The sequence below is a fragment of the Pholis gunnellus genome (genome assembly GCF_910591455.1).
Source record: "Pholis gunnellus genome assembly, chromosome: 10".
NCBI lineage: Eukaryota > Metazoa > Chordata > Actinopteri > Perciformes > Pholidae > Pholis > Pholis gunnellus.
In genome coordinates this window covers 24,102,310-24,115,320 of record NC_136537.1, presented here as the reverse complement: position 1 = coordinate 24,115,320, position 13,011 = coordinate 24,102,310, and the positions used below count along the sequence as shown (strand labels likewise).

The 13,011-nt window shown below is 43.9% G+C and overlaps 1 protein-coding gene across 1 annotated transcript in view; it reads left to right on the top strand.

Annotated features, from left to right (window-relative positions):
• htr4 (5-hydroxytryptamine receptor 4) overlaps positions 1-11,273 on the top strand; it is a 140,090-nt gene extending 128,817 nt beyond the window's left edge. Inside the window, exon 7 of the mRNA XM_079167025.1 lies at positions 10,324-11,273. Coding sequence (XP_079023151.1) covers positions 10,324-10,411 — 88 coding nt within the window. The 3' untranslated portion in view covers positions 10,412-11,273. The remainder of the gene's footprint in view (positions 1-10,323) is intronic.
• Positions 11,274-13,011: the final 1,738 nt, after the last annotated feature.

The window sequence follows — 13,011 nt, the reverse complement described above, 5'->3', positions numbered from 1 at the left end:
CCACACAGCGGGGACGGCGCCGCGTGATGCAGAGTGACAGCGGACGTCCGAGTAGAGACAGATGTCTCTGCTTTCTGTCATCATGAATGTTTATTTTACAAACATGAACACAAACTTTAAACTCAGCTCTCATCTCCCAACAGAGAACTCTCTCAGTGTGTGTTCGATGATTAGACCTCGGCACAGTTCATCAATATATTCATATCGTGTTTGATTTGACACAGTTGACCCTTTGCTCTGAGATCTTACAATGATTACAAAGGATTAAGCTTTATTCAGGCTGTTGCCCTATTTAGTGTAAATGTGCCGGCTGTATTTTATTCATCTTTTGATTTTGGTGTGTTACATTTGTATGAGATCATGTGTGTGTGTGTGTGTGTGTGTGTGTGTGTGTGTGTGTGGCTGGTTTTTGGTGGGCGTATTCTACACGTGGAGCAGACTATAAATGTGTTTTTCTGACTGTCTGTCCACTCATTAGGGCTTCTCTCCTGGCAAACAAGTCACCAGAGCAGAGCAGAGCGCTGCCAGCCGGCGCCTGTGAATTATTCAAACGGTCTCTTCTTGTGTCTGAGCTTTGACAGAAGAACTGATGGCTCCTCGTGAAAAAAACCCAGCAAGCGTCCGTTTTAAAGCCCAGAGGACCACGGCAAACATGTGTTTACAGTCAAACTACATATCTGACTTTATGGTTGAAAAAATAGGTTTTAAAGTCCATTACAGGCGCATTTCATAGCAAACCTGTCACAACATTTATGAAACATCTCTGTTTTTATATATAGCCTGAAACGAGGATATTACTCGTGGCTGGTCTGTGCAGTGAACGTTTCTATTCATATCATCCTCGCTCCCAACTTTACATTATTGTCACATTTATTTTACAGTCAACACTTGAAATCACGAGGTTGTTCAAAACGTAAACTATACTTTGGTGTTTCATTTCTACCTCTTTAGGATTTCATTCAACTTGTTCTTTTTGCATTTTACAAAATGTACCAAAACACTGGCAATGAGGAAGATCTCGGGGAGATAATATTCAGAATAAATGTGAAACTAAAAAGACGTATGGGTTTGAAATGAAATCAAACTCTTATTACCGAGCTTGTGGTGGCTGATCTTTGGATAGATGGGAAAAAACAACACTCACTGCAAACGCGACGCACCAAAGCACCCTTCAGGGTCTGCATGTGACGCACTGAACTTTCAACCGAAGTACAAACCCCTCAGCTTCACTATTAGACAGTCAGAGGAGTACAGAGAGCGTCCGTCACTATAGTCATACGAGCATCAACCGAGAAGCGTTCCTGACCTACAGCTGTGAAGAGGGACGTTTATTTTAACGTTTATTTTTAAAATGACGTTATGCACGTGTTGATACGCCGACACGTTACTGAGGCTAGAGGGGTACGTAGAGCATCACTGCTTCTCCTTGCTTTGTTTACGTAGCCGGGCCGGCTGAGCGTGTTTTTAGTGCATGTTAGTGCACGTGAGCGTGCACTGCTTCTCAGCTGGTTTGAGCCGGTTGGTTCTTCATGCCGATGACTCCGGCCGGCCGCTTGCAGTCTGTGTGCAATCTTCTGTGCAATCTCCTCGTGGGCGTCGTAGCTATTAGAGTCGATGTGAATGTTCTCTCCCACCAGAAAATGGAGGAAAAACATCTTTAGTCCGTGTCGGAGGATCTCATTTGCCCAGACAACCAAAACCAACCGGTTAGCCAACAAGAAGTAATGAATATCAAAAGCAGCGATGTGAAAATACAAAGGATTCTTTCCAAAAAGGGACATTTCCATTGTAGGGGGGGTTATCATGTGTTAGACGCGTACTGTTTGGGAAACACACTGGAGTTCTCCTCCGAGTCATCACGTTTGGTATTTTGCTAATAATATCCACAGCCATGAACTGTGAGGTTTTAACAAATCTTTTTGTTTAAATGTACATTTCAGTTCAGTCTCAGTTCATTTCTAGTGTTTGGACATTTGAGATTATCATTTATTTAGTTTTAGTTCCACTTTTAGAGTTTCTTCATCACTTCAGGGTCAAAACTTACAGAAACAATTGTTGAAACACGCAGAACGATAAGTTATCACCGTCACACAGCACCGGCTCGTTGCTGCTGCAGACCTACAAGTGTGTTGCAAAAACAATAAATTGGTTTTGTTTGCTTGTTTTATGTATTTAAATACGATATATTTTTAAATGATACGCATTGAAAGAACCATCAAACACGTACACTGTTGTTCAGGAGTTAGAAGATAAATACAAGTATTAGTACGATAGCTTTGCAGTGTTTATACGAGTAGACAGGATGTATTCGTTACTGTAGTTTTTGTGAGATGCCTTATAATTTATCTGGCATATCTGGCCTGTGAGCAAGGCATTAAACCACCACACTCTGCTGCTAAAGAAAGAATGAGTCAATACTCGTGTCTGATGTTCAGAGAAATATCAATAAAAACATCTGTGAACATCTGTGGATTTATCTGAGAAGCATAATGGACTCTCTGCCTTCAGAGCATCACGCAGACGGAATTCTTGCACACAAACGTAGTCGAGGTCTTAAAATACACAACTTACGTGACACAAACACTTGCAGACACACACACACACACACGGTAGTGATATCTCATTATTCCAGTCATGTAAGCAATTTGTCGAGGAATGGTGTGTCGCAGGCGTCAGTCATCCAGAAATAATCAAACCTCTGATCCACTAAGAGCCAGCAGCACAGGGATCTCTTACTCAACACACACACACACACACACACACACACACACACACACACACACACACACACACACACACACACACACACACACACACTGGCCCTATTTACCTGGAGGCTCAGGCTACTCTACACGTATTTCTTCTTGAGGAAGAATGTTGCTCCTTTCAGCTCCGATACGCATGTTCTTTTGTGTGTGTGTGTGTGTGCCCACATGCACGTACACACACACACGCACACATGCAATCATGTGTGTTTTTGTTGACTTCCCCTACAGGCCCGCCTGCCTGCGTACTTCGCCCTCATGCCTCAGTGCTCGTGTCCCAGCTAAAGCCTGTTTTTAATGCTCTGAGACGGACGGAGCGGGAGGTTCCGTGCTCTTAGCCTCAGTGCTGTCAGCTCAGAGCGCCTCCAGCCGTCTGAGAGGAAACTCTCAGCAACAACAGCAGAATATAACGCTCTTTAGGCTACCTGACCCGCCGCACAGAGGCAAACGTCGAGGGGAGCAGGTGCAATTATGAAAGACATATCTTATTACAGCAGAGAATATCCAAGCATCATTTATTGTAATTATGCAAAATCAAAGGAGAACCGTATTCCTGTAGCGTATTCTTGGATGTAAACACCAGCAAGTGTTAGACTGTGTTGGAGCATCGAGTCCACCTCCTCATCACACCACCTTAGCGTGATCCGCATCATGACGGAGGCACAAAGACAGCTGGAACGTTAGCGGTGCAGGAGGAGAACCTGTTGGTGTCGGCACAACGAATTCAAGTGTTTCAAGGAATGTTTGAGGACTGAAAATCTTTCACTCTAAACATGGTAAACGGATTGAATAAGATGACACAGAAGCTGTGTATGCAGCTACGTATTTATACAAAAGATATTTGTGAATAATTCTCGTTTTGTGTTATTTCATCTGGCTGTGGATGAAGAGATTTCACATGAAGCGATGGGACTCACTGTCTCTTTCTTATGAACGTGTCAAACATGTTCACGGTCTCATTTTGTATTCGTTGAAGGAGAACTTTGTTCAGAGAAGCGGTTGAAATGAAGGAACGTGGAGTACAGAGCATTCAGAAATGAGTCAGAGTCACAACATCACCGTGATATTTGTAACACACCGAATGTACGAATCAACATTCTTTTGCTGGTCTTTCTTCTATTGTTAACTTCTGTGAATCCAAGCGTAGCCGCTATCCACAACAAAGGAGCACAGAACACACTTTCCATCCTACACGGAGTGTTTGATACTCAAAATAAAGATGGCCGGTGTTCTTTTAGAGACCACTGGTGGAGAGAAAACACAGTAGGCGGCTGAAGAGAAAGGAAGCGGGACATGTTTATGTGTACGACAGAATAAAGTGCCGCCACGTCCTCATATATAACAACACGTCTTTACTTTGAGCCAATCACGTTGACTGTGTGGCGTCCCCTGTTATCAGTGCAATGTCTATTCCAGATGAAGCCGTTTTCTCACGGGTCCGTCGCCCTTGCTGCTCTCAGAATTGCTCGGTGGAGGACTTGAGTCTGATTGGGCCTCACGGGTTTAAAACCTCTTATCAAGGAGGAAGAAAAGGAAGGAAAATACATACGATAACAGGCGATCAAAGCATGCATCTTGGTACCTCTGCGCTCTGGTTCGGTGGCCTGGTTTGAACCCGGAGAGGCCTCGCTGGGGGTTACGACGGACTCCCTCCCACCCCCCCCCCCCGTCCCTCTCTCTGAAACTAAGCTTGAAATTGCAGATGCTATCGCTGAGACAGAAAAGGGAAGGACGTTTTTTGTTTGCAGTGAGGGACGCTTTGTAAAAAGCTCTGCTCTGCTCTGCCATCTAATCCCACGCAGCTCAGCGGGGGGGGGGGGGGGCCGGCTGTCGTCACATCCTAACGAGGGGAAGCTGGTGGCGAAGACTTTGGTGTTTTTATGTGCCGGTTAGCTGAAGTAGTCGGGCTCAGAGGAGTCGTCCTTCTCAGCAGCTGTGTCGACTCTGAGCTGCTGCAAATAATCACCTTGCTTTGTTTTATGTTTTTTAATAACGTGCGAGAGGAAACATTCCGTTTCCTGATGAGGTTCTTTTAAAATACTAATCCAGGGAGAGTTGACAAAAAATGTTGAACAATGAAGTAATGTTCACGCAGGGCACAGCCTTCAACTGTCAGCCAAAGACGATGCTTGAACTGCTCTCATTAGTTCTCTCATCGGCTGCCACATGTTCACGGATGAGTGTCGGCGTTAAAAGAGGTAGAGATGGTCTCACGTCCTGCTTTGTTTCAGCTGCTGTGGGGTTTTTGGTGCCGCTATCGCTTTGGGTCACAATCCTGCTTCAATAACCTTTGTGCAAAGTTTTTAAAAAGAAATGATAAAACGTGTCACTGTCCGCTTCACACTCCACACCTCGGGTCCTCTGACCAGACATGGAGCGTTCGTGGTGCTCACGTCACTGCGCGGCCTCATTCCTTCTGCGTTTCTTTCTTTTTGGAGTTTTATTTAGTTTGACTTTGAACATGACTGAACTTTCCTCACGGGGCAAAAGATTGCAAACGTGAACTCTCCCCGAACGGCTGTTGTGTTAAATTATTTCTCCTCTTTCTGCCGTCTCTCCTTCTCTCGTCCCAACCGACCCTGAAACAGGAAACCTTCCTCTCTCTCTCTCTGTAATTGAGGTGATGACACTTACCTCCAGTAATTTGTTTAGCAGCGAAGACTCGGGATGCTTTTGCTTACCTGTGCACTTTTTGATTGGATCTTCAGGTTGCAAACAAACCGCTCCTTCAAGGTCAGACAGAGGAGTTTGTCTTAGAGTCTTTGAAAGTCTTAGAAAGTCTTAGAAAGTCATGCTGCTCTGCCCACATTCATGGGTTTTTCTTTTTTGTTGTTGCTAAGCTACAAGCAAACTTTCCTCAGGGGAGTAAACTCTGAATCATTTTTGTATAAAATGTCGTCGTTGTTCGCTCAGTGCTGTGTAATCTCTTTGCGATTCAAACTCCGGTCTATTGTGTTCATCCTTCTTCTTCCTCCTCCTCTTCCTGTGCCGGCCTCTTCTCTCCTCATCAGCATCACGGCGGAGGGTGAAGCTCGAGCGTCTCAGTCAGGTTGGTGTCGGTTTTTTCCACTTGTTGTGGCAGATTGGTGACCTGGACAGAAATAGACCCCGGACACAGAGCTCAAGAAGAGACAGAAAGAAGAGGAGCGAAATGACTTCCTGATTGTGATGATCAATTATTGCACTTCAGACAGAAAGACTGAGTGGGATCATCAGACGGAGTGGAGAGGGAGGAGAGAGAGAGAGAGAGGCCGAGTGTGTAATGAGAGGGAGTGAAGAGAGGGTGAGTGACCGAGAGTGGGCATCAAGAGAGAGAGAGAGAGAGAGAGAGAGAGAGAGAGAGTGTTCTATCACAAAAATATTGATATTGCATAAATTCCATAAATTGAATGGTATCATAAACCCCAAGTACCCTGGCTTTCATGATCATGTGAGGCTGATCATGTTTCATTTGTTTGAAACAGAAATGGCGGCTCCTGAAGAGGTTAGCGTAGATGCTGCCGTAGCATCCGTTATATCAGAACTGGAATGCATTTCCTCATTGAAAGAGGAGCAAAGAACGACACTGAAGGCTTTTTCTCTCTCGATGGAAAAGACGTTTGTCGCTCTTCTCCCGACTGGTTTCTGCAAGAGTTTGATTGACAGGTTGTTTATCCATCCGTTACAGGGAAAATGGTCCAAACCAGAAGGAAAAGCTTCACGAGGAGTACACATCAGTATGTGGGTATTCAGTTACCGATGTAACAGGCTTTCGGTGAATTGAACACCTGATAAATCAAGGTATACTTGCAGAAATCCTGCAAATCCAGTGTTTGCCCAGAAGCAGCCCCACTTGTACAACCAGAGACATTAACGTGACAGCAAAGTGAACGTTGTGCTGGACCGTCGTCACTAATGACTTCCCTCCAGCAAGTCACCAAACCAGCTGCTGCTCCTGCAGTGAGCGTGGAGTCGAGTAGTTTTAACAGAAACACTGTATAGTTAGAACAGATCCCGGTGAATTAAGGTAACACGTTACATTATGATGAGGCTGTAAAATCCATTGCTTTATTGACCGTAAACAATAACTGCTAAGATGTAACTAGGCGCTATGTTTGTTTACATTTACGACTGTAATCCTTGTTATTTCAGAAGGTATTAACCTGTGAATGAAGCTTTGTAAATCTTGTGTAAGAGCTCTTGTGTCACGTTGTTTAGACAATGAAAATCTCCTTCACACAGCGAGGCCGAGCTCCTTCAGCTGCAGGTTAATTCTCAGGTTAATCCGGTGCAGTCAGAGCGCCGTGAGGTTTAGGAGTGAACTACTCACACAGCTCACATTCAAAGTGTTTGTATCCAGGAACCGACATCGTTTGATCTCACACGTTTTTAATCGATTCCTCATTAATCCACCGAGACTAGCGCCACCTTCCCGTGTGTTCAGCTTCTTCATCCTATACTTCTACATTATATCAACGTTCACCAGTGATCTATCCCTACTTGAAACAATATGTTCGTACTTAACCAGCTTGATCTTCATTGAGAAATCTTCTCTTCTCTTTCCCGCTCTTCCTCCAGACGTCAGGGTCTGACATGCAAAGCATTCAAAGTCTGGCTAAAGGGCGCTTCAGAAAGATGAATGTTTGCCGTACTGCTGCCCAAAATATGCAGAAATGTTTAGTCTGCTGGTGATCCGGGCCGTATGTCCCTCTCTCTCTCTCTCTCTCTCTCTCCTGGCCTCATTAAACAGATCTCCATCCTGTCTCCGGCGCTGCCAGTTGGCCTGTTGGCTCAGCTGTGTACAAACAAAACCAGCAGTAAACACAGAATGGATGCGGCCACATGTCCCGCTGCAAACATGTTCATTTGATCCAAGTATGAAAATGACCCCAAAAAATGCTCCAAATGAGCGCGCACTAACAGTTTGAGGTTTCCTGTACGTTACTATAAATGTTTCTGTATATTACATCAGCCTTCACTGCGTTTTGTGCTTTTTTAATGAGGCTTTAAATGAAGGTTTTCTGTCACATGTTGGGCTTCCATCCTCTCTCTTCTCATTCCGTTTTTATTATGGAGGAGAAATAGAGCTTTAAACTGGGTAACAGCGTTTATATTAATCTGTACATGAAGATACAGGCTGCTTACACGTCCCAAAAACTATTCATATAGTTTCATCATTTCATGTTCATTATAATGTACAATTATAATGTATTAAGTTCACAGGAAATGAGTTGATGATCTGTGTTTCTTTTATTCTCATGCTCCTCGATGTTGATGCAGCTCTAACATACTAACTTCAAGTTCAGGGTTAGTTTATTGTTAAATATTGATATTTCACAGCAAAACCAGGATTTAAATGATAATCTACTGATGACAGTAAGGGGTTAATTTGTGTCAAACCACCTCCACCTCTGCTGAAGCTGGTGATCGTTTTGAAAAATGTTATAATCCAAAGCACTCTGTTATTGTTGAATTTCAAGCTGATGCATTTTGTATAAACCGTGACAGCAGGACAAAATGTCATCTTTTAAGAAAAACACAACCGAAGACATTTTGTTTTCGTTTTGTCCGTCCGTCTGTACGTGAACTCGTGAACTCTATACCTCAGAAACACCAGGAGGGGATTTCCTCAAATTTTAAGGATGAACTGAAAAACCTCCGGGCCGAGCGCCAGTAACGGCCGGAGACTTTATGTTTTCAGGGGCTTAAAATGTGGCATCCTCTGCCTGGATCCTGGAGATTTTGGTGATCAAAGGTCAAAATCACGTTTTTGGTCATAACTCTAAAATCATAATAAAAAGTGATGCACTAATTATGACAGTGAACATTTAAACCTTCAGTTCTGTGGAAACGTGCTGATGCTGATGGCAGCATGAAAGTTGCTGCTTTTTGTTGTTGCTGAGATTTGTTACATTCCCACTTTCCTAAAAACAGCATTTGCGGTGTTGTCACAGATGGCGGTATCGCACAGCATCACTTCAGTGCTGTGAAGCAAACCGCCGACAGCTCATAAGTGAGCTTCAAAGAGCATAACTCATCGCACTTCATCGGAACACGTTTGATTAGCTTGTACTCCACCGAGACTTGACTGAAGACATATGTACGACTGGGCTTCACTCATTAAAAGATCAGTGAAGAAGTCATCAATGACTTCCCCCTGCTCTCCAACATCTTTGTTTCCACCCAAGAGCACGAGCATCAACGTCACACTCACAGACCAGCTGAGGGTTTAACGCCGCAATGTGGCAGCAATTTTGGGTTTCCGCTCCGGCGAGGATCTGCAGCCCGTTTACTTCTGAAAACCCCGAAATGTTCGAGGCGGTCTGGAAGGTAAATTTCACGGCCAGTTTGGCAGCAGGAAGTGTCTTCGGTCAGGGTGTTTGTGTAAACAGCTTGTAATGGTTTTAGCCCGCGGTGAGGCACACACACACACACACACATGCATGTGTTCATAAACACAGATATGTCAGCACAGAATGTAGCTAATCATTCACTGTACATATCCCCCCCCCCCCACACACACACACATGCATACGTGGATACTTGCATGTGTACCACAGACATCCATTCTTCTCATTCAATGCGGTGAAGTCTCTGTTACTGTTTACAAATGAGACCCATTACGGCTGCCGAATGACTTTCTGTTGACTTTGACAACGTGCTCGAGGCCTCGTTGGCTGTCGTCGTGCACTGACGTCCAATTTAAATGCGTTTGTGCAAGACTGTTTGCCTGAACCAATAACATGTTAGACATATATCTCTGTGTCATATGCGTCTGTTGTCATACTAGAACTTTGTGAGAATTAATTTATTAGATAATCCAACAGGTAATTAATTAATTAATTAATTATCTTTAATAAATAGAAAGTCAACAACTTTGGAGATTGTTAGTTTTTATTGGGCAGTGACCATATGTCAATATTTGTGCATTTGGATTTGCTTATCTCATAAATTAGTGTAACACACTGACATCACATTTCTTTCCAATTTAAAATATGCTCCATCTCTTTTTCATTTGCTACGCTGCTTATCCTGTTCACGGTGCACAGTGGAGCAGCCTATAAAAGCAACGTGTGCATGCACGTGTTGCATGTCAAAGTTGACCCAAATTCTACACTGCACGTCCTTGGGTCCTCAGCAATACACCCACCAAGTGTGAAGAGGATCGGATGAGCAGTTCTTGAGAAATGCGAAGGACGCACAGACGGACAGACGGACAGAGATTAATGGCTTCATCGTTAGATATGAGAGCCTGGTGGCGGACAGGGGGACGAAAATCTATTTTACATTTTCTTCCACTGCAGTTTGACTTTGTCGTGTGAAATTTTTGGTTTTGGTTTTCCCGTGTTTTTGTTGTATTACTTTGATTTCTGTGGCCTAAGTCAAGACTATTTGTTTGAAACATGAGATCTCTGTGTTTAATACGGTAGAAAAAAACAAGAGAATTGTCTGCAGTGTTGATAAAATACCTGCAACCACAGCACTTTGAGAAAGCAGTCTGACCGCTGTCAGTATTCATATAAATTGTCTTTTTTGAATGTGTCCTTATGGCTGCAACTTGTCCTCTGTTTTCTCTCAGGTATTCTGTCCTTCAGAACGGGAACCACACGGAGCAGAAGAAGAAGTCTCTGCACACCGTCAAAGAGTCCCACGAGTCCTGCTTGTGACCAACGACGACTCCTCAGTCACATCTCCGACGTCCTCGGCTCTCACACCGCCGCCGCCGCAGAGACGACGGAGAACACACCGCAGCCCTCGCGGCTGAAATCAGATGCTACAAATCCAGCAGATCTCCTAAAAAAAAACCGAGGGGATCCAGGCGAGGAATGTGACTTTTACAAAGTGTGCATCTGGTTTTAAAGTTCAGTCGAAACTCATCCTGTGGTCTTTAATGGTGGGAGGGGAGGACCTAGTGGACTGGAACTAAACCAGTTCTCTGTCTTTCTGATGTCGTTTCTGTCCCAGTCGAACTGAATCAGATCCAGAATGTGACTGCGATCCCTCCAGCAGGCCCGCTGGTAGCGCTCTGTGTGAAGCTCTGCTTGTCTCGTGGAGAACCGGCAGCTTGGCTGGAATGTTGTAGCAGAATTTCACAGTGCGAGATGTAATTAATGACCGACTGGGAGTCGTGGAGGGGAATTATGTTGCCAAAGCTATTTGATATTACGTACAGAGGACCTATTTGTGATTATTATACGATGCTCTCTGTTGTTTTCCGGTGCAAAGTCAGAAAGATTGATGATAGATGTGAGAAGGTTGTTCCTTGTAGAACGAGCTTACTACGTTTGCAAAAATGAACTTTTCAAACACGTGATATTCATGAAAAGAGGCAGAGTTTAGAGGAATATTCATTTTGCTGACCATCACGTATTTTTTTAGTCTCGACACAGAGCTGAAGAACCTGTATGTCTCCCAGGTTGAAGTTTTTCCAGCTTTAATAAATCCTCGCTAAGCTGAATAAGAAACTGTGTTTGCAAGGCTGGTTAAACTGTCAAAAGTGCATTAATACCGAGGCTGCTCGCCCCACGAGGAAGGAAAAGTTAGAGGATCACAACTCGTAAAAGCTGCTCATGAATGATTCAACGCTGCGATGATGTTGGAGCGCAGCGCTGATGAGCGTGCGTGATCACATTTGCAGGGTTTTTGTGTGCGTTTCCATGTGTGTGTGTGTGTGTGTGTGTGTGTGTGTGAGAATATCCTCATGTGTGATGTTTGCGTGTATGAAACGCACTTTTCCCATCATGCCCCACTTCCCTCTGGACACGCCCCTTGTGGCCTACGAGGCCACTTCAAAGAATGTACCAGAAATGTTTCCATTTGTCCTGATTCATGGGATGGAGAACACTAAAGCCAACTCTTTAGCTTTACCCTTGAGGCATCCATGTCCTTTTTTTTAAATGTATTTTTTAATCTCAGTTGCATTTCGTCTGTATTTTAGTGATCAAGCTCTAATAAGCCCACGCTGAGCTTCCTGCCTGGCACCAAACAGCAGTAAGACATCTAGAGCCAGAGATCTGCTCTCAGGAGCTGGTGAAGACCAACGCAGATCTAAAAGGAGGCTGAATATTGGACTTAGCGTTGTAAAATCATCAGGGAGACAAACACGAGTTAAGATTCATGATACCGTTGCTTTGTGTCTGCTGGATGTGTAAATACACTTCTGATAAATACCAAACTGTACGAACTTACGACATATGTCAGGGCTGTGCGTCCGCTTATTGTGGAATCAATACAGCTTAAAAGTTCCAAGTTTGAACTAATGTGGTTGATTAAAACCCAACAAAACGTTGCAACACAACTTTCTACGGATCATACGCACAAATATGCAGAAATGTTTGCTTTTCAGTGACAACCAAACATCTCCAAATTCTGTGAATTTGAATTTAAACTTGAGAAACAACAAATTGTCCTTTTATAGGTTCAGATTCCTCTTCATTTTAAAACAGCAGACCTTATTATTGAGCATAAATCTAGGGAAGGTAATGTATTTTTTAGAAACCCTTTTTATTGTATTTGTTGAAATTCTCTTTTGCAACTAATAGACAAAATAAATCTGGTAATTGTCGCTGTCGCAAAACCGCATCAAGTCAGTCCAATCATTTCATTCTGTCTGAATGAAGTGTGTTGGAGGGAGGCCTGGAGGGCCGAGCTGTCGGAGTCGGCGACTTTCTCGCTTGAATTAGTGACTTTTGGAGCGCTGCTTGCTACTTTCATCGGAAAAGAGTCGGCCACTCTGGGCTCGGGTTTTTTTGAGTTGGACAGATTCAAAATCTGGCTCACTCTTGCAGGTTTCTTAAACGATGCCAAACGCGGCTTTAAAGCAAAGCTGTTTGTCTTTCTCTTTTTTTTTACTTCACAGTTATCGCACAGAGGACAGCGATTAAATAAAGACAAACAGTGAACATCGTGTCTCGCAGAGCCAAAGCAGGCACAGAAACAGAGGTGAACCCTCCAAAGAGAGCAAACACAGCCCTCTGAAATCAGTTAATCAGACTGATTCGCTGGCACGGAGAGCAACCTAAAAAGCTCTTGACTGGAAACACTGGGCGGACGACGTAATTACAAATCCCTGCAGAGACGAGCCCGTTGACCCAGTTTAGCGAGTCACAGTTCAGAGGAAATATCCAATCTGAGACTTCAAATACGACACCAGCTCTCATGTTACTCCAGATACATAAATATGAGCATCGCACATCGAGCAGCCAGGAGCGAGGGAGAGGACGGTCAGACCATCAGATGAGATGTTCACTTCACTTCACTTCACTTC